The 20907-nt window shown below is 53.6% G+C and overlaps 2 protein-coding genes across 6 annotated transcripts in view; both read left to right on the forward strand.

Annotated features, from left to right (window-relative positions):
* The window catches only part of WDR77 (WD repeat domain 77), a 199523-nt gene that overhangs the window by 103219 nt on the left and 75397 nt on the right, over nt 1-20907 (forward strand). The gene's annotated exons all lie outside the window — the stretch shown is intronic.
* Nucleotides 1689-11156, forward strand: INKA2 (inka box actin regulator 2). 5 transcript variants are annotated; one of them, XM_069875907.1, is made up of 2 exons: nt 1689-1757; nt 9929-11156. In XM_069875907.1, exons 1-2 carry the CDS (start codon nt 1722-1724, stop codon nt 10913-10915), a joined length of 1023 nt encoding a protein of 340 aa, XP_069732008.1. In that variant the 5' UTR covers nt 1689-1721; the 3' UTR covers nt 10916-11156. The 5 variants fall into 5 exon arrangements, with proteins under 5 accessions (XP_069732008.1, XP_069732011.1, XP_069732012.1 ...); XM_069875910.1 differs by lacking the exon at nt 1689-1757 and adding an exon at nt 7898-8282; XM_069875911.1 differs by lacking the exon at nt 1689-1757 and adding an exon at nt 8350-8461.

The following is a 20907-nucleotide window of genomic DNA, read 5'->3' on the forward strand; positions in this document are numbered from 1 at the left end:
CGCAGAGGAGCGCGTCTGCGGCTCCGTCAGTGCCGCCTTCTACCTGGGAAGTTTCCAGTCACTGCTGCATTTGTAGGCTCCCAACAGCTGAAAGGCTGCTTGTAAAACACAGCGAGGAAAAGAAACTGTTGCTCTGAAAAGAAATCCACGCTAAGGATTTTCGACACCTGTTTCTGGCAGCTCTCTAACATGAGCTGTGCCTGACAAAGGACATTTGCTAACGGGACAGTCGTGTCCAAAGGGGCCACGGTTTGCTTAGGGACATGGTCTAGTGGTGGGGTTGGCAGCATGAGGTTTAGGGTTGGACTTGATGATCTTAAAGGTCATTTCCAACCTAAACAAGCCTGTGGAATTTCAGTGCCTGCAGCGCTGGCACCTTCTGGGGGGACCTGGAGCATCCCCCCCGTGCAGTTTGGCCAGGAATGATGCACATTCCCGCAGCAACGCAGCCCTGGGTAGGACAAAATGGGAAAATCCACAGCCGGGTTGCGTTGCCGCTTGTCGCGATTAAGGCCATGTAGGTTAATCCGTGCTTTTGGTGGGGTGCTCCAGCTCCACAGAGCAGCGTGCAGGATCCACACCACAAATAAATGGCACCAGCAAACTTCTCTGCGGGAGAAAGGAGCCTTCCCCGCGCCAACTGCTGCGCTACTGGTGATGCCAAGTGCCGGCTTGGGTTCGGCTTCGCTGCAAGAAGCTTCTTGATGGGCCACCCCTCTCCGCATCACACCCTGGCCCCAAAGCCAAGTGGGGGCATGGGACCCTCTGAGAGCAAGGAGGGGGATGAGGGCCACCTCTCCCTGCCAAGGGGCCCCCAGCCCCACAGCCAGGAGGGGACATGGGCCACCCCAGACAGATAGGGGCGTGCTCCCCCCTCTTCCAGTGCATCCTTGGCCAGGAGGGGACACGGGTTCCCTCCTCCAAGCCACAAGGGGACACGGGGCCCCTCACCCCAGCCAGGAGGGGACACAGGTTCTCCCCTAATCCAACCAGGAGGGGACACAGGACCCCAATCCCAGCCAGGGGGGGACATGGGACACCATCCCCTCCTCAGCTGAGGTGGGACATGGGATCCTCACAATCTAGCCAGGAGGGGACATGGGTTTCCCCCCCTACCCCTGCTCCAGGCAGGAGGGGACACAGGATCCCTCACCCCAGTCAGGAGGGAACATGGGTTCTCCCCCCATCCAGCCGGGAGGGGGGACATGGGACCCTCAACCCCAGCCAGGGGGAGACACGGGACACCATCCCCTCCTCAGCCATGGGGGGAAATGGATTCTCCCCCAATCCAGCCAGGAGAGGACACAGGACACCCAGCCCCAGCCAAAGGGGGGCATGGAGGGTGATGTCCCCCCACCAGAAGGGGACATGGTACCCCCAACCCCAGCCAGGAGGGGACACGGGACACCCCCTCAATCCAGCCAGGAGAGGACACGAGACCCCCCAACCCCAGCCAGGGGGGAGAAAGGGGGGTGTCCCCCACCCAGGAGGGGACACGGCACCCCCAACCCCAACTAGGAAGGGACGTGGGTTCCCCCCTCCAAGCCAGGAGGGGACATCAGACCCTCCCCCTTCCCTTCAAGCCAGGAGGGGCCCCGGGGGTGCGTGTCCCCCACCCAGGAGGGGCCCGGTCCCCCCGCCCCCCGCATCCAGGCGGGGACACGGGCCGCCCCCCCCCGGCCCGGAGCCGCCCCCGGAGCCGCCCCCGGCTCGGCGGGGCGATGGAGCAGCACCTGCGGCGGCTCCGGCAGGAGCTGGTAAGGGGGCTGGGGGGTCCCGGCCCCGGGGGGAGGCGGCTGGGGGCTGGGGAGGCGGCCCCATCCCGCCGGGAGAGCCGGGGGGTCCCTCCCCGCCGCCCCCCGCGCTCCGGGATGGGGCGAGGATGCTCGGATGCTGCCGGTCCCTTCTCGATCCCGGTGGGATCCGCGCTCCCCGAACTTGCCGGGGCTCCTCTGGGGCTGAGGGGGGTTCGGAGGGACAAGGGGCGCTCCCCAAAGCCGGGCTCCGACCCCCCTGGGGGCGGCTGGGAGCGGGGAGGCTCCCATGGATGGATAATGGGAACAAAAGGGGCAGAGAGGCAGCGCAGGGACGGGTGGGTGAAGTTTGAGTGCGCAAAACCCCTAGTTTTATCCTTAATCGGGGGGCTGGTTAACATTAACCTTAATAGGATGTTGGTTTTGGCTGATATTTATCCCGGCTGGAGCTTTACATCACGGGTTTATATAAAGCGTTGTTGTCCTACCTGTGTTCCAGGCGACGAGTTGGTGCAGAGACAGCGGAGCCCCCTCTGAGCCCAGGGCTGGAGCAGGGGGTGCAGTTTGTACCTTTGTTTCAGTCCTGTCTCGCTCCTGCGGATGGGATGGAGCTGTGGGACGCAGGCTGGCATCGCTCGGCGCTGGGTAAACAGGCACCAGAGAGCGACAGGGAACCCGCTGGCATCCCCAGCCTGGAGGAGCTGGGAGACAAACTAAAACAAAGGGAGACGGGTGCCACTGTCCTGACGCTGGGTGTGATGGGGACACGCACCTTATCGTCTGCATCTTTAAAATCTGGACTAGTTAGGAGGAGAGATGGGAGAGTAACGCGTAAAAGAGTGTGCTTAGAGTAAGGTGCCTAGAGCTGCGTTTTGTCTTCTGAACAAATCCGTTTCATTATCTGAGCAGTAGTTTGTTACTGAGACTGTAAAAGGGTGACAATTTTTATTATATTAATAACCTGAGACCTTAACCTGGCAAGGACTTTTGTATACGCTTGGCTTAGAAAACTGGGAGGGGGCAGCTGTCACCTCCATGGGACACTCCAGACCTCACCTTTGGCTTATGCTGCTCACATTCTGCCCCCACCCCGCCCCTGATTTTTGTTATTTACACTTAAAAACTTACTTTGACAACAAATATCAGAGCGCGGGGTTGGCATTGCGGTGACATGGGCGCGTGGGACAGCCCGTGGGTGGCAGCGGGACCCTCTGCCCTGCACCACGCCGGCGGGGACGGCTCCTTGCACCCACGAGCTGCAGGTTGCGTTCAGTGCAGGTAGGACTGTATTCATTAAAACAACCATAAATGATATCCCGAGCAATAATGGCTTTTAGAAAAAATTGATATTGTCAAAACTAGGTGGAATTAAAATGGATTCATGTTTCTTTAAAGCCTGACAAGCAGTGTGGTAGACAGCTGGGACCATCTGCACGGAGTGGTGAGTGGGAACCCAACCTCTTGACCCGTCTCTTTCCCACTCTTCTCGGTGCTGGGCAGGTCCTGCCTCCGGGCGTTAAATGCACCAGAACCGAGAAACATGCCACGGTGGGAAGGACTTGGCCAGAGTGAGACAATGAGCCACCCCGCGCGCAGCTGAACGGGAGTCCAGGGCGTCACTGGGAATTCAGAGAGACGCTGGGTTGCTTTATGTCTGAGGAGCAGCTCTGGTGGGGCGAGAGGGCTGCAGGGCGGCCGAGGGGGCTACAAAAGTGCCCTGTGTAAGGAACCAGGCTCGGAGGGCAACGTGGCAAAATTAAAGGCCATTCAAGTAGCCGCTGTTTAGTTTGTCTGTGTAGAACAGCCTTTGGCTGGTTTTGAGGAGGGGATTTTCTCACAAAAGAGCGGATGTTGGCACAGCTCCCGGTTCCCAAGGAAAGGTTATCGTCAAGTGCAACTCTATCCCCCACCAGTGTGGGATTCGAGGGTTCCAGCACTGATTTTTCTCTTTCTCCCACTTTGTGCATTAAAAGACATATTTCAATAGTTGTATGCTTCGTTTGGGCTGCTGCTGCGCCCCAGCGTTTCGACACGCAGCCCACGCTGAGATCACGCCGAGCTTTGCCAGCCAAGGCGCCGATGAGCGTGGGTCCGGGCGTGCTTGCACTGGCCTGGGCATCGCCCCTGGGAAGCTCCGCCACGGCTCCCAAGGCTGAAGCCGTCCCATTTCAGTCAATGAGAGAGCTCCTATTCCCATTGCATGTTTTCCATTGTAAGCTGATAGTTTCTGGCATGTGGGGGCGTCCCTTTGAGTGGGATTCATTCAGAAGCTTCCACACGCAGATGCTTCACGGGCAGGAGAGCCTCAGCTGACACAGGCATTCGCCCCGGCAGGGCGTGGGATCCAAGACAGCTCTGTGCTTGGACCAATTGCCGAAGCTGAGCTCCTCATCCCAGCCCAGGGAGCTGTTTTGGACAAGCTAGCTCTTCACACCTCACTCTCTGTATGCAGAAAATACAGAAGACCTTGTTCACCTCCTTGGGGATTGATGGATGTGCTGTGGTTTGCTGGCCAGGAGTGGAATGAGTTGTGCTTCTCCCCTCCTGTCATCTGTCCTTCCCGTGGCAGCTGTGAAATGTGCCTCAGAGCTTGCAACTCTGCCTTTAATGCAATTAATACCCATGCTAAAAGTCCTCTTGACTTTATCATCTGGATTCGGAGTCTGGGAACATCATTCCAGTGCACAGAAATATGATGTCTGCTTTCTGAGTTTTAGAGTGTTATCTCAGCTGAAAGATCAGATTTAACAAGAAATGTCTTGCTTGGGGATTAGCAGAGAGGAATTTCATTCCCGTGGCTCCTGCTGCAGATGGCATTACCTCCATCAACGTTCTGACACAGGGGTTGTTTGCATTTATACGTAGCAACATCCACACCCCCGTCACAGGACTGGGGTTTCAGGGCTCTTCAACGAGAATATATCACTTATTATCCAGCTAGGGACTGGTGAGGGCATGGGGCAGAGTCATCCTGCATGGCTGTGACTGCCGAGGGGTCACAGTCGAGTTAGCTGGAGTTGTAACCTGACTTTGCATGTTTTGGTCTTTCTTGAGGAATCTGGGACGTTCCGGGGCTTTCTGTTGCTTTTTTTCACAGAGGAAAAGTATTAAAGTTGGTGTTTAAACCAACCTCCACCACTCTGACTCAAACTTTTGAATGTTCTCCCTGCACGTTCATCATAAATCATGAGTTTGATAGAGTCTGACTCCCTTTTTATATTAATTTACGTCCTGGTAGATAATGTTTCTTGCTATGAATATCTTGCAGGAATAGAACATTTTGTCTGAGTGAAAATTACAGCCAATTATTTTTACTCTTTGTCTCACACTGGGTCCTATTCCAGTAACGGTGTCATGCTTGAGAAGGAGCCTGCTGGATTTTCTCTGCTGCTGTTTCTGAAGGGCATAAAACACAAAGACTAAAAGAAGGTTGCAAGCCCTTGACACCCATCAGGGGAAGGGAAGGTGCAACATTGAGCTGGGAAGCAGCTCTGAACCATGCAGTGTGGTCCAGAGTTACGCTCAGCCACAACTGCAGGCTCGTGGAAGATTAATCTCGTTAGTGACCCAAAGGAAAACACAGCAACAATATCATCAGTCAGCAGCTCTGAAATAATTTTGGTCTCTATTATGTCATCCTCCTTAAATACCAATTGTTTGTTGCTGGCTCTGTTGCCCATCAGCACTATTATTAAGAGCTGTTATTTGCCATTTGTTCTTTCCTGTCCTCTTAGCAATAACTTCCTCTCTGGGCAGTTCTTCTACCTCAGCCGGACATCTGTCTTCCTCCTTGTTCCGACAAACACCTTTTCAGTTCCCTGGGCTCAGCTGAAAGCCAGGCTGTGTTCGCTGGGTTTTCCCTGCTCTCCCATCAGTGTCACGAATCTTCTGCAGCCCCAGGAAAGCCAGATGTGCAGATGGGTGGGAATAGAGACAGCTGTGGCTCGAGAGGTGAATGGGAACTGAGTTCTCACAACTGATGAATGTAGATGCCAAGAGGAAAATGTTGGTCCCCAAAGTGGGTTAAAAAGTTACTTATTTACCTGACAAATCTCCCTTATTTGTCCATCTCTGGTACTTGGCCTTGAATTAGATAAACTGACAGTAACTTCCAGGGGATGTTCCCTGGGGCAAGCTGTCCTCCCGCTATGTTAATCGTTGGTGGAAGATCATTGATTTACAAGCTCTATAAACCCTTTGTGGTTGGAAGTTCAGGGAATAAGCATTTTGAGGAAATCATTGAGCAGGAATGGCTTACAGAGCGCTGTGTGTCTTTGCAATTCAGGATGGTACCTTTCCCATGTTAAAAAAAAAACCAACCATATTTGAACTCTGCCAGTTTTCGAGATGCTCACTGTTTGGGTTTCCCCCTGCTCACATCAAATATTCTTTGATCATTTGCAAGTGCTTGGAAAGCTTTTGCATTTTGCCATTCAGGGTGGCTGTGGTTTAAGCAGGTTTTGCTGTAGAGATGCATTGAGCCAGAGCTGCCTTGTTCGTGCCTTCACGGAAGGATTGATCTGGAAGTAATGCCTCACTGCCGGAGAAAGGAGCATTTAGCATCGCACGCTGCATCCCAGCCACTGAAGCAGAACATGTGCATCATCACTGAGTGCTTTTCTTACTGTAAAAGGCATTTATCTTGGCTTCTTCAGAATTAGACAAAACCTTTTCGTGCCAATTCGTAAGAACTGCAGAAATTTCAGGAACTAGAACATCTGAGTTGGAAGGGACCCACAAGGATCACCAAGTCCAAATCCTGTCCCTGCACAGGAGAACCCAAAATAATGAGATGCAACTTGCAGCATCTGATTAACCGGTTTATAAACTTGAACATCTGAAAGCTCTCTTAGTTCTGATTTGGCTTCTCTTGGAAGCAGAGGTGCCAAGCAACCACTGACATTGAAGCACAAAGCATCTCAAACAAGATGCTCCAAGTCCCTTAGGATGCTGACCTTGCACAGAGACCCGCAGGTACGAGGAGGGAAGACGCTGAGGAACAAGATCTGTGCTGGACCCGAAGTTCTGCAACAAATGCTGTTTCCCCTGCGCTCTGCTCTGCAGCACAACTGAGCACGAGGCTGATTCAGCAACAGCTTTGGGATTTACAGCTCACAAACATGCCCAAGGCAGAACATCTCCTGATGCCCTGCAGAGGCTGGCTTACGCAATGTCACTTGCATAACCCCAGCAAGCATGGTCAGGGTCTCTTTCCATGTCACATTAGGGCTCCCTGGGGTTTTGTGTCACATTCATGCTCCGTTTGGAATTGCGTTTCGGTTCATCCCGAATCGGAGTTCCTTCTCCGTGAGGCTTGTGACCAAAGAGCTAGCAGTTGTTGTCCCTTCAGCCTTGAACTCCAAGCCCCATCCAACCTGGCCTGGAACCCCTCCAGGGATGGGGCAGCAACCTGTTCCAGGGCCTCCCCACCCTCACAGCAAAACATTTCTCCCTAAGATCTCATCTCAATCTCCCCTCTTTCAGCTAAAGACAGCAGGGAGTGGCTGTTAGACAGCCAGAGTTTTCTCTCCAAGATGAGTACCCCAGGGTGATCCCTTGTGGATGGAGTCCAAGCCCCTGCAGAACATTTGGTTGCCAGTGACTGCACTTTGGGTGGGTTTCACCCCCTCTTCAGCTGTTAAAGGCTGAACAGATACAGTGAAGAGCAAAAGATAAAGCCAGGGGTGGGGAGAAGGGGGTGGTTGTTTGCTTTGGTTTACAACTTGCACAGCCTAAAGGTTTAGCAGAGTTAAAAGCCTTGGGATCTTTAAAGCCCTCTTGGTGATGGTAGGAGTCACGTTGCCAGAGGGACACCAGGGCTGAGTCCAGAGGGCAGGATTTGACCCACCCAGAGTCGGTTGCTGAAACCGGACAGACAAGTCTTGTCCCACAAGTGCCCCTTCCTCCCCCTTTGCTGGGACAGGGACTGCTCAGCCCAGCCCTCAGCACAGGCAGAAGCATCCAGACCTCATAGTCACTTACGGAAAAGCATTTCCGTGGATGGAACCATCTCCACCGCTTCTCCAGTGGCTCGGGCTCCCCAGACTGATGCTGGTACCAGGTTTAGCAGAGCCAGCTCGTTTGTTCGGAAGGAAAAGTGCTGGAGTCTGACCTTTTGGGGCTTGAGTCTTTTCTTGTTGGGGTGAAATGGGATCTGCCTGTGAGAAACGACCACCTGATGATAGACTCTGCCTGCAGAATTGTAATGCTTGGGAGCATCTTGCTGGATGAGGATTGCGTTGTAACGATGCCACCCATCGAGGGGAGTTAATGGAATTAATGAGGTGAACAGCGGAGCCGCCCAGCATATGCTGAGGGCTTGATGAGCCCGCTCATTAGCGCGGGACCCTCGTCACTCCCTGTGCCGTGATTACCGCATGGCGCCAGCCGGGGGATTTGGTGGGAAGTGGCCAATGAGGGGCCAAGCTGGCTCCAAATCCAGCTTTTTGCAAAGCCCCAGATAAAACCGACTTCCATTAATAAGGCAAGAAAGGTTAGGAGGAGAGGCATTACAGCAAAGCTGGAGAGGTAAGGTGATAGTTCTGTCTGAGGCCGGTGGAGCATATGGCCCAGCTTCTGTACGGGAATCCCAAGCACTCGGCTGCTCTGGGAGCGCGGCGTTCGTTGTGTGGCTGCAGGACCTGAGGTTCTTTGCTGAGATAAAAAAAATCAGGTAGCTGGAGGCACTCGCGGGTGTAATCAGAAAGGTAAAGACTGATTTTCTGCGTCCTCATAGCTTGTATGCTCCTTCCAGGAGATAAATAGGTTTCTCGGGAGTGAAGCTCTGAAAAAAATCGTTAGTATCTGCTGGCTGGTTTAGGGTTCGGGGGTTTGAAACAGAGATTTGTGGTCAGAAACTTTCGAGGAGCTGTGTGAGCTTATGGACTGAGATTGCTATGGAAGACCTAGTTTTTTGATGCCTGCTCTTCCTCACCAGTCAGATTTGGGTACAGAAATGGAAAAAGAGAAAGAAATTGAGCTAATTTAGTTAAAATGGAGAGCTAAAAAGTAAAGCTTTCTAATGTGAAGCTGAGCTTAGAATCATAGACTCATTAAGGTTGGAAAAGACCTCTAAAATCATCATTTCCAAACCTAAGATGCATCTGTCATTTTTCCACCCTAAACTCAAGATCTGTCTCTGCACAAAATTTGTGAGGAACCTTTAAACAGTTTGCCTTTAAACAGCTGAAGCTTTTCCTAGACCGCAGTAATCTCTTCTACAAACCACCTTGCATGGATGTGACACGTCTGCACCACCAGCCCCTGCTGCTCTTCCCCTTCTCCTTCCCCTTCCTCGCTCTCCCTCCCTCCTGGAAAAAAAGCAGCAGCTGTTGGAGAGTATCGCCCATTTGTTTATGGTGCCGCTTTGGGAATATGATCTGGATCCTACAGGAGAGAGAGAAAGCAACAGGGGAAAAGAGAAGAGGGGGGAGTTGAGAAGCTCTGGAAAGCAACTTGCTAATTTTAAATCTAGTAGAGAGAGCTAAGTCTTTCCAGCGAGGCTCGGGGCTGAAGCAGAGCTGCTGCTGGAGGTCTTAGCCTGGGAATCAGAGATTGTGAGTTTAATGTAAGTGAGTTTAGAGTTTGTTGGTTGTTTTGTACAAAATTTAAAGTGCGTTGAAATGTCTTTGATTATCCTTCAGTGCGAAGTGCCTGCAGTGAGGGCAGTGAGATCTGAAGACCTTCTAAGCTAGCGATGGGATCCTTAGTGGAGTGGTTTTAATTTGCTTTAGCACTTTAGGTAAAGAAAGGAGGTTCTCTGCGGAAGGCACTTCTGTTCATTGTTCTGACTCCTGCTTTCAGGGCACAAAAGACACAAAAGCAGAAGAATAGGCTAAAACTGGCAGCAGCCAAACCCATTCACAGTTCTTCGCCTTGGGTTTCTGCCAAGCAATTAATGGGAACTCAAACGACTTATTTTTGTTGTCAGGTCAAAAAATCCACTCCTCCTGTCAGCTTCTCTTATTCCTAGAGGGAAACTCCTAGAAAAATCTGATTGCTGTTGCATGAAATGGGTGTAGCACAGGTAGGATGCATCTGAACCGTAGTGGGGAGAAAGAGGTGATGTTTCAGAAAGCTGCTCAGCTCAGAGCTCCTGCTCTTTGGTTAAAGTTGTCCTGCTCTCTCCTGGTTTTTGGGGACACTGACCCCATGTCTGCTTCCTTCCCTCACAGCTCTCCATGAAGGAGGTCGGGGACGGGCTGCACGAGCAGATGAACTGCATGATGGGTGCACTGCAGGAGCTGAAACTCCTCCAGGTCCAGACGGCTTTGGAGCAGTTGGACATCTCAGGCAGCCGGAGCACCGTTCCTGGCATCGAGCAGCACCAGTGCTGCCGAAGCAGAAGAGATGTCCCCAGCGTCCGGCAGGATGAACGGCCACAGGGGGAGGCATCGGAGGAGGAGCACAGCCCCATGTCCCACGCCTGCGCTGTGCCACGGCCGGTGGGTTTGTCCCATCCCACTGTGTTCCTAGAGAGTGGCCACCTTAGAGAAACCCCCTCCTCCTTCAGGAGCCTCTGCGATGAGGATGTTTATCGCTCAAAAGGACCTTCATCCATCAGAGGAGAACACGTCCGCCCACGGACATTTGAAGCCAGCAGCCAGGGCAAGGCTGCGGGGTGGCCAGAGTGCCGGGAGTGCCCGGGGTGTGACGATGGCCACGACTGGACATCCTCTCTGTTGTCCCAGAGCAGGAATCGTCAGCCACTGATCCTGGGGGATAACATCTTTGCAGACTTGGTTGGGAACTGGTTGGATCTGCCAGAGCTGGATAAGAAGGGGGAGAAGAACGAGGCATCCCTGTCCATGAGCAGATCCCAGGAGCTCTGCAGGAAGTTCTCTCTCACAGCCAACATCTTCAAGAAGTTCCTGAGGAGCGTTCGGCCAGACAGAGACAGGCTTCTCAAAGAGAAACCTTGCTGGCTTCCACCTGAAGACAAACAGCTCGAAATTTCTAAGAGACCCAAAAAGACAAACAAACTCAAGGGGACATTTTACTTCCCACTTCACGGGAACATCCAGAACCATCACAGCAAAGCAGAGAGGTGCCCAAATGTGGAAAGCAACAGCGAGAAACCCAAACTGGGGACCAAGAAAGTCCACGATACCATAGACTACACCCAGTCCAGATTTGACATCAATACAGCTGTTTGGGTCTGAGATTGTCAGTGTTCTTCAGTCTGCCAAGCATTTCACAACAAAGGAGCAACACGTCTTCTTTAGGAGAGGCCAAGATGAGAGAGGAGTCCTCTGCAAAGCGTGCTGTGGGCTCCAGTTGCGTGGAAGCGGTGTTTTCCAGAGCAGTCAGAGCTGCAGCTGGCAGCCCCGTGCAGGGAGGCTTTGGGGGACTGATATTGGCAAAAAGAATCCAATCGGTAGCATCTTTGGGGTGAGCAGTGCCGGAGCCTGGCTCCCCACGGCCACTGCAGGCCCATTGCTTCCCAAAGCTCATTGCGTGCGTGTGTGTATGAGTGTGCAAATATATATATAGTTTTGTTAAAGAGATCTATTCCTGCCTGTGTGCACTCAGCTGGGTTCCAAGCCCTCATTGCAAGCACTAATTATTTAAGTTGACAGAAACCAGTTTAAATTTATAAGACTTGAACAGTTGCTCACTGGGTGTTGAGCCTCAGCTTTGTTGCATTTCAGTTGTGGGGCTTTTGACCTCAGTCTGCATCTCCAGCATCCCTTCTCCCCCTGCCAGTTATACCAGTAGGACACATTCCCCTGTCATGGACATTTGTCACCCTCCAGTTCTCAGCAGGTTCTGCCTCTCCTCCCATTCCCTCAGCCCCACCGGTCACACTAGATGTGATGTTCCAAGAGTTCATTGTTGAGGTTGCACCCGATGTTTATTGTTGTTTCCTGTTGTTGTGTACAAACCTCATCTTGACGGAGCCAGGTTCTTCGCTGTCTGGCTCTCCAAGAGTTCCCAATAAAGTGGCATCCCATCTCCGTCGCGGGGCGACCTCAGTCCCACTTTTCTCCAGCACGGGAGCATCCGCTGAGCGGGCACGAAAGGCTGGGCTGGCGGGGGCTGGAGCCGGGAGTGCGTGCAGGTCGTGCCAGCCTGTTCTCAGCCAGGAGCGGGGAGTTTGGGGAGCAGCCAGGAGCATTTCCATTCAAGGAGAGGTTATAAATCGTAGCAGGGAGAGGAGCTGCAGCTGGAGGTCCCTGCCAAAGTCCCGCTGCGGACATGCACGTTCCCAAGAGCCTTCAGGTAACACTCCAACACCCGTCAGCCTCCCCCAGCTTGGGGAGAGGCAGGGGGAGAAACACTTGAGGGGGAATCATGGAATAGAAGCATAGAGCAATTTGAATCGTAGAAACAGCCACGGAGGGGCCAGGCCTCGTCACCCCAGGGCTGCGCAGGTCCCCACGCTGGAACTAGGAGTTGAACGTGACCGAGGCAAAGCCCCGGCAGCTGCACTGGCCCCAAGGCCACAAGCTGGGCTGCAGCAGAGAGGGAGCTGCCCCCGTGCCCCTCAGCAGATGCTCGGGGCGTGCAGGGTTGTGTTCCGGAAACCTGTCCCACTCACTCTGAGTTCAGGAAAGGCTCATATGCAAGAGCAGGATCATTTGTTTGACCCATGCAATTCTATCCCTGTTGTAACTTCCCAAAGCAGAGGCCAGTGGAGTAGAGGCATGGAGGGAGAATTTTTCCCCCACTTGGAAATTAAATATAGGCACACGCGGAGCCCGGGTTCTGCCCATACAAGGAGAGCAGAGCGGGGCAGCAGCTGACAGCCACGGTCAGCGCTTTTTCAGGAGCCTGAGTGGTAAGCAGGCTTTTGTTTTGCTTCCTCACAGCCCTTGTTCTGATTGTTTTCCCCCTTCTTCACTCCTCTGAACACCAAAACGCTGTTTCCCAAGCATTTTGTGTTCCTCTTTTAGCAATAGATCACCCTGTTTGCAACAAATCCGCCCTCCCAGTTCCCAGCAACCCTTCCATGGGGTCCATAAAGAGGAGAAGGAGCTTTAAAAGAGAGAAACAGCTTTTCCTGCACAACCTTGACCCCAGGAGAGTCTAGGCTCACCTCAGGGCTTCCCTCTGCCCAGGCACAACCCCAGGACCCAGCCTGGAGCTGGCAGCGCCGTGGGAGCGCAGCAGCTCCTGTAGCACCCCCAGGAGCGCGTCTCGGCTGTACCTGGTGCTGGAGGCTGAGCCCACGGAGAGAGGAGCACGGTGCGAGATGGAGAGAGGCCCCAGGGAGCTCAGTGCCCACACCAGGGGCTTTTTAAGGCTGTTGATGAGTGTTGTTCTCAGCTGTGATGAGTGGTGGGGGCAGCAGGCAAGGGCAGGGGCAAGGGCACAGCTACGGACACGAGCTGGAGCGCGGGCTTGGCCGCAGCCACACTTTTTGAACCCCTCCAGGGATGGAGACTCCACCACTGCCCCAGACAAACATATTTCAAATGTATTTATGTTCTCTCTGCCTCTTAAGTGCCTCCTCAAAGAGTGTTTTGCATCGAAATAGGATTTTCCAGGGTGTTTGTGGTGACAAATCCAGTGTGACCTAGGCTTCAGGCAGCCACTAGGAAATTGCAAGTGAATGAGCTGGATCTCAAAGTGTTTTAAGAGCAATAAAATATTTAATAAATATTCTTTAAGAGGCATTCAAATAATAAAGAATATCAGCCAAGCCAGACATCCCACCTCAATTAGTCTCCAGAGTGGGATCTGCTAATAGAGCAGCAGAGGATTTGTGAATTATAATTTCACATCCCCGGGGACTTTTCCTGAAATTATAATGGCTTTTTTCCCCTCTTTTTTTTTGTATGAAACTGCCATGAAATCGTTCTCCGTTATTAAGTATGAAACCTATCTAATTAGCACAATGACAGCCTTTAATGAGGCGCTGGCTGTGCTCTCTCATCGTTGATGGGAGCGGGTAATGCCAAACACAGGACAATAATCACAGAAACTCATTTCCCCGTGAACTCGCCCCGTGCAAGGCAGCGACGGCCAACGGAGCTTGGGCTCTCAGATGGATCAGAAATCTCGTTTCAGGGGCTTGCTGAGCCCACCGGGGATCAAAGGCACTGGAGTTAATTTGATGCCAATAACGTTCATTCAACACCAGGGATTATAACCTGGCATGAGGGGAAACGCTCTGTGCTCCGCACGGGGTGTGAGCAGGAGGGGTTGCTGGTGGGTTTGGATTTCTCCTCTCTGTATGGAAGAGTCTGTTGCTGAACGTCTCCTGTGAAGGCTGCGAGATGATCCGAGGGCTGGAGCAGCTCCTGTACGAGGCCAGGCTGAGAGAGTTGGGGTTGTTCAGCCTGGAGAAGAGAAGGCTCTGGGGAGAACTTAGAGCACCTTCCAGGGCTGAAAGGGGCTCCAGGAAAGCTGGGGAGGGGCTCTGGATCAGGGAGGGCAGGGATAGGATGAGGGGGAATGGTTTTCAGCTGAAAGAGGGGAGAGAGACATGAGATCTTATTTTCCTGTGAGGAGCCCCTGGGCCAGGCTGCCCAGAGCAGGGGTGGCTGCCCCATCCCTGGAGGGGTTCAAGGCCAGGCTGGATGGGGCTTGGAGCCCCTGATCCAGTGGGAGGTGTCCCTGCCCATGGCAGGGGATGCAGCTGGATGGGCTTTGAGGTCCCATCCATCCCAAACCATTCTGTGACTCTGTGCGGGGAGGCCGGGCTGTGGCTCTGCCAGGGCCTGGATGAGCGCCCCAGCCCCTTCCAAGCCCACGTCACGCAGCACCGTGTCTCCAACGCTGCCGAGCGGACCCCACAGCGCCGAGATGGACGGTGCCGGGCCTGGCCTGGACGGCTTAATGTATAGAGAGGATTTAGCTCTTAACACAAGCAAAGCGCTTTTCCAGGAGCTGCCTCTCCCTCTGCCTCCCTGGGCTCTGCCTTCCGCCGGTGCTGCCAGCCCGCTCCTCCGGCCAGATGGCCTCCAGAAGGCTCACAACGCGTCTGTAATTAAAAAACCTTTATTTTCAAAACCATTCCACAGCACATTCTCTTCTGACAACAGGACGGGGCTCCCTAGGCCGGCGCTGGGCAGGGGGAAGGGGGCCAAGGGCGGCTGCTGCGAGGGGTTCTCCCTGCCCGCGCCCCGATAACCATCTGCGCTGCGGCACCTAACGAACCCGAAAGCCTTTCTGACCAGAGACTGAGCAAATTTCACAGTTTCCCCTCAATTCCCCTCGCACGGAGGCTGGCAGGAAAGAAACCAATTTCCCCGTCCTGGCTGAGCTGAGATCCACTTCATTCAAAGCCCAGAGCTGTTTAATCCACTCCAGCCCATTCCCAATCACCTCCATCATGTAATTAATCAGCAGTGGAATCTCTTCTACTTCTCTGAGCAGCGTTTCTATAATAAAACACGGACGGCGCCTCCTCAGCATCCCCGTCTCTGCAGAAAGAGGCTGTGTTTTATTTCTCTTCCCTTTTGTTTGAGTTCATTTGTACCCACGTGGCATTTCTAATCGAGCAGCTGTATCCCCTGCCAGCTGGCAGCCGCTCTCGTGTGCTGGGTTTACAGCATAAATAAAACCCAGTTTTTCTTGCAACACTTGGCCCGCACGGCGGCCGGGCCAGGGCATCGTTCGGGAGCGCCGGCACCCCTCGGATCGCGCTGCCCCTGCTCAGCATCCCTGATTTCCACAGGCTCCTCGCAGCCAGGGTCAGTTCTGGCCATCGCTCACCCTCTCCAGCGACTTCTCATCCACAGGTTTTTCAGGAGTGTGTCCTACAATTACCGTATTGAGCAAAGTCCCGGAGCTGGCTCCGGTTTCTTGGCTTTTGCTGAACAGGAAAGCAAAAAGGGGGAAAATCAATATCCCAGAAAGAAGAAACGGCAGATCCTGTGTCGGTCCTCACCTTGGGCTGGCTCGAGGTTAAGTCAGAATGCACCTCCCAACATGCTATAGATGGACCCAAGCCAGGTCCCTGGAGGGGGTCAAGGCCAGGTTGGATGGGGCTTGGAGACCCTGATCCGGTGGGAGGTGTCCCTGCCCATGGACTGGGTGGGCTTTGAGGTCCCTTCCAACCCAAACCTTTCTATGATGCTTAAACCCCTCCAGAGCCGGCCGGACACACGTTCACCAGGATTTAGAGAGGAGGCTGGGGGGTCCCTGCTCACCCTCAGCCTGTTCTTTGCGCCAAAGCCCACGCAGGCTCCTCCACCAGCACCAGGGGAAAGGGCTGGATGTGGCCTCAGCCTTGGGGTGGGAGCAGAGGGAAAGGAGCTCGGGGCTGACCTTGCTCACCGGCTGTTGCCGCTTCCGTGGGGCTGGCACAGGGTCCCTGGGGAGGGCAGCTCAGCCTTCCTGAGAGCACAGCCAGGTGCTGGGAGCACAAAAGGGTTCACCCCGGCTTTCCCACGCAGCTCTGAGTGCTGCCCCAGGGGCTGCGGGGTCCCACGGGGAGGGAGATCGGCTCCCTCATTAACAGACGAAGCCAGCAATCCAGGCTGGACCTTCCCAGAGGGCTTCACCATGTCCATGACATCGGGCTAGAGTTAGCGATGTGACATTTCAAACCTAGAGATAACGAACATGACGTTCTGTCAGGTTTAATTAGTCCCTTTGCTGTGCCGGTGACAGCCGCGGCGGCGGCAGAGCCTGGCTGAAGGCTGGGAGAAGAGGGGCTGCCAACTCCGAGCAGAGGGAAGCACTTGGAGGAGGCGCTGGGACTGGGACAAGCAGTTGCCTGACGTAGCTATTCCTTTATTCTCAAATGCATATGCTGACAGCAACACCCCTCTGCCTTTTGGGGATCATTGAAGGGTCGCTCCCAGACTTCACATTGTATTTGCTGTCCTCTGTGCTCTATAACAATCTCCTGGGGCTGAAAACATTCCTCAGCGAGCAGGAACGCTGCAGGACCTCTGCTTCCTCTGGCCCAGACCGCGTTGCAGCACGAGGTCACATCTGAAGGGCAGCATGAAATGAGGTCCCAGCTAACCCAGCACGGTCAGCAGCGTGGGCAGAGGCTGCGGGGAATGTGGCGAGGACCCAGCTCCGTGCCTGGTGACTCTGCTGATCACATCCAGCCTGACCCCTATCCTATCAGCCAGCACAAATGCCCAGGAAAATTGTCGTGGGGGACCTGCTCTCTCCATCACCCCTGCAAGAGGAGCAGCCTGGGTCCTGGGAACACCAACATCCCTGCAGAGCCTTCCTTGGGGCCGTGACCACTTAACCCTGCACAGCTCCGAGGTTGTGGCTCATATCTGGTCCCGTTCTGGGGTCCCTGCAGCTCTCCCGAGCTTCCTGCCCAGAATTCCCCCTCCTTGCCCGTTGGTTCTGTTCCAGACCCATTGCTGGAGCCCGCGGCAGCCGGCCAGGCGTTCATCCACACAGCTGCCTGATCTGCATACGCTCCCGCTAACGGTGTGAAAGCCACTCGGGGTTGGCTTTGTGCTGAGTTTCCTGTAGCCTGAATTGAGCTCCGCTTGTGAAAAGCAGAGATCGGGCCCTTTGAATTCAAAAGAATTCAAGAGGGGATCTTTTCTACTCGCTGCTCATCAGGTTTTCAAACATTGCATTGCTGGTAGCAAGAGTATCTGAGCTTTTCATGGAATATCTGTGTCACTTGCCTTTCAGAGGTGTCTCCTCAGATGGATGGGAACAAACACTCTGCTACCAGCTAGAGTCTTGAGAAACAAGAGGAGATAAGATGCTTTGCCAGGCAAAGGTGAGCACGAGTCCTCCTCCTGCAGAGATTTTTAAGGGACCTCAATCACACTAAAGATGGACACGATAAGACTCTTGCCCTGCCTGTAAAACAGCAAACCCTGTGGTTTCTTACAAACAGACAGTGGGTGATTCCTCCTCCCTCCTTTTCCTCTGCTGCCTGGGTGAGGACAAGCTCATCTCCTCTGTGTGTGCAGTTAAATCTCTTCTAGGACGACCCATCACTCCCACAGCACGTCAAAGTTACGGTTCCCCATGTCCCTGCTGGAGGGGATTACGTTCCCAGCAGGGCTTCAGGTTTTTTTGCCATAATATGATTTAATGTGACAAGTGGGATGAGCTGTGACAGAGCTTTGCAGCAATTTCCTACCTTCAGAAAACAGCAAACAAGCTCGAAGTGAAACGGAACGCAGGGACGCGCATATCTCTGTACATCGCAGCTGGAAAAAATAAGCACCAAGTGAAGGACTTTGCAGTGCTTCCTTTGGGAGACGGCAAAGCCATGAACACGATACTATAAATTAATTATTTAGATCCCAGCCCTGCAATGAGAGCCATCTGGCCAGATGCCTTTACCCTTACAGCGTCCCCTTGGAGCTCGTAGCACTCCATGCAGGAAGAAAGAGCGACCCACGTGCGTCTCTTAATGGACCAAGGCTGCAGTCCTGGCCCTGAAACAAGCAGAAATGGAACAAAAATTACTCGTAGCACTTGGGTTCCCAAGCCATTTTCTTTCCTCTGGAATTAAGGCATTAAATCTGCAGTTTGCACGGGACAGCTGAGCAGTCACTGCTGCTCCTGGCAGAGCAACATTGGGAGAGGAAAGGTGGGGAGGGGCTCTGGATCAGGGAGGGCAGGGAGAGGATGAGGGGGAATGGTTTTCAGCTGAAAGAGGGGAGAGAGACATGAGATCTTTGGAAAAAATGAGGGTGGGGAGGCCCTGGCCCAGGCTGCCCAGAGCAGGGGTGGCTGCCCCATCCCTGGAGGGGTTCAAGGCCAGGTTGGATGGGGCTTGGAGCCCCTGATCCAGTGGGAGGTGTCCCTGCCCAGGGCAGGGGATGCAGGTGGATGGGCTTTGAAGTCCCTTCCAACCCAAACCAGTCTCTGATTCTATGAAGTGAAAGAAAATCCAGAGTCTGGATGCAGCAGTGAAGAAAGCAGACAGAGGCTTTGATGATCCTGGAAGAACCTCACCATGAGCAAGACTGGAGCAGCCCTGCCGGCCTTTCCTAGGGAAGAGACAAGGGAAAGAGTTAAAAGCTGTCTCTAGGCAGGAGAACAAAACCACTATTGCACTCATCTTGCTTGCTACACTCATCTAATTACGTTATTTAACAAGATACCCTCTCATTGATTTTAATTACTCGCATAATTTGGGAAGTAATTCACTGCACATCCCTGCAGGGTGCATGAGTCTGAGTTGGGAACAATGTGCTCAAATCTTCCTTCCTACATGAAAGGAGAAGATGGGGAGGACGAGCCCCAGCCCAGCAGGCAGGGGGATCGCGGTGGCTCTTCCCTTTGGGGCAGATTTCTCTGGCAGGGCAGAGTCTTGGGATGGTTTCTCCCCCGGCACCAGAGATGTGGCCGGCTTCGCAATAAGATTCCCAGCCATGGGGGTCGATGCAGACCCGTTCCCGGTCGCCCCTGCTCAGCACCCTGTTCCCAGTGGGATTTTCAGCGGGATGTGGCGATGCCGCAGCTGCCGCCCGCGTGGACGCAGCTCAAGGAGCTCCTTGTCCCTCTCCATCCCACCCCCAACGCCGAGCAGCTGCGGGTTCATCGCCCCGTTGGCATCGCCGGGGAGATGCTCGTCCCGCTCGCTGCCCACAGCGCTCCCTCCAAACCCTCCTGGAGCCAGGAGCCGCTCCCAGTCCCTGAAGACCCTTAGTCAAACACCCCCCCATCGTTATTAACTATTAAAACTGCTTTTTTCCACCGCCCTCCTGCAGTCTTAATGCACATTTTTAAACACAGTTGCTCACGGCTTCATGAAATCGGGCCGTGCAGCCCCCAGCACACGCTTGTGTGGTTTCTTCAGCGTCTTTTGTAAGATCCCAACTTAATTAGGATGCGAACAATCCCAGAGGAATGTTTAATTAATATGATAAAGCAACAATGGGATGATTAAGCAAGTCTGGGCAGCTGCTATTTATACACAGGGCATGTGGCACTTGTTGGGGGCGAGCGTATCAAGGAAACATCGCTCCACGGGCCTCTCTGTGAGATTTTATTGCTTGTTTTAATTGTCTGGCTCAGTCCTTTTCTCCTCTTTGTGTTCGCTCAGGCAGAGCGAGAGAAACAGTGATTTCGCTCATTCTCTTGTTCAGCTTAATTACAGAGTGAAAGCTTTCAAGCGAGGAGCCGCTCTCCCACTCCTTTCTCTCCTTCCCCAGCCACAAGGTCTCTAGAAACCACCCAGATGCAGCTTAGGGCAACGGATGCCCTAAAACTGGTCCAGGAATAGCATCCGGGAGGCCCTTTGAAGCAGAAAAATACCCTGGAGGGAGGCTTTGAGGCTCAGAGAGGTGGAGCAGCTCTGCCCCATGCAAGGGGATGGGATGGGATGGGATGGAGGTGGGATAGGGCACGTGAGGTTGCAGGCAGCATCCCAGTGTCCAATGCAGGCAGCCACCAGCCTGTGGAATTAAATGCACTCCTCGAATGGTTAAGCGATGCTTTCATTGCCCAGCGGCCTCGTGGCACTGGGGTTTCGGGCGTTTGCTATTCAGAAAATATTTCTCCTTCGCTTCTCTGCAGCTTGCATGCAACCTGAAGTAATTGCGTTTGCCTCGGGTTGAACTCCTTTCTAAAAATAAACACTTGATTTCTTCTCCTTCCCACGGAGCTGTCCCTACCGAGAGCACCAAGCAAACAAATCGATAAAAAAATTGAAGGAAATGGGAAATCCAACAGGAGAAGCCAACAGTGCAGCCCCAGCCCTATTAGGGATGAACGGCTCGTAATACAGCATGAATAAAGTCATATGAACACGACTTTGAGGCCAGGAACAGGTCCTGGGCTGCAGACTGTGGGGATGGATGGACGCGTGCTGAGTCCCAGAGCCCCCAGAGCTCCAGCTTGGATGAAGCAGAGCGACTGCATTTCATTGCAGCCTGAACCACCCCAAAAGCCCCGTGACGCAGCACCTGGAGCTGCAGGACTTGGGGTGCCCTGCACCCCAGGGAATTCCCTCCCCAGCCTTTCCCTCTAGAAATCTCCTGGGAGCAAAAAGAGCTCAGTCCTGAGACTCCGAGGAGCCTTTTCGCTCCTTCCCAAGGGCAGCAGCTTTGCCTCCAGCTGCTCTGACTCACCCTGACGTGTTTTATTCACCACCTCACACTTATTCAATTATTACTCCGGCCCTGGCCCCGCTCTGGGAAGTTTATCTTGCACCAAATCCTTCTTGGTCAAGCCCTGAACACTGATTGTTTCGGAAGGAGAAGCCCCAGAGCTGCCTGGAAGCTGCTGATCGGACTGCATCACCTACGGAATACAA

This window comes from Phaenicophaeus curvirostris, chromosome 24 (assembly GCF_032191515.1).
Source record: "Phaenicophaeus curvirostris isolate KB17595 chromosome 24, BPBGC_Pcur_1.0, whole genome shotgun sequence".
NCBI lineage: Eukaryota > Metazoa > Chordata > Aves > Cuculiformes > Cuculidae > Phaenicophaeus > Phaenicophaeus curvirostris.

Coding starts and splice junctions, on each gene's coding strand:
- INKA2 (XM_069875907.1), top strand. CDS start 1,722: ATGGAGCAGCACCTGCGGCGGCTCCGGCAGGAGCTG. Junction 1,758..9,928: donor GGCGGCTCCGGCAGGAGCTG/GTAAGGGGGCTG, acceptor CTTCCCTCACAG/CTCTCCATGAAGGAGGTCGG.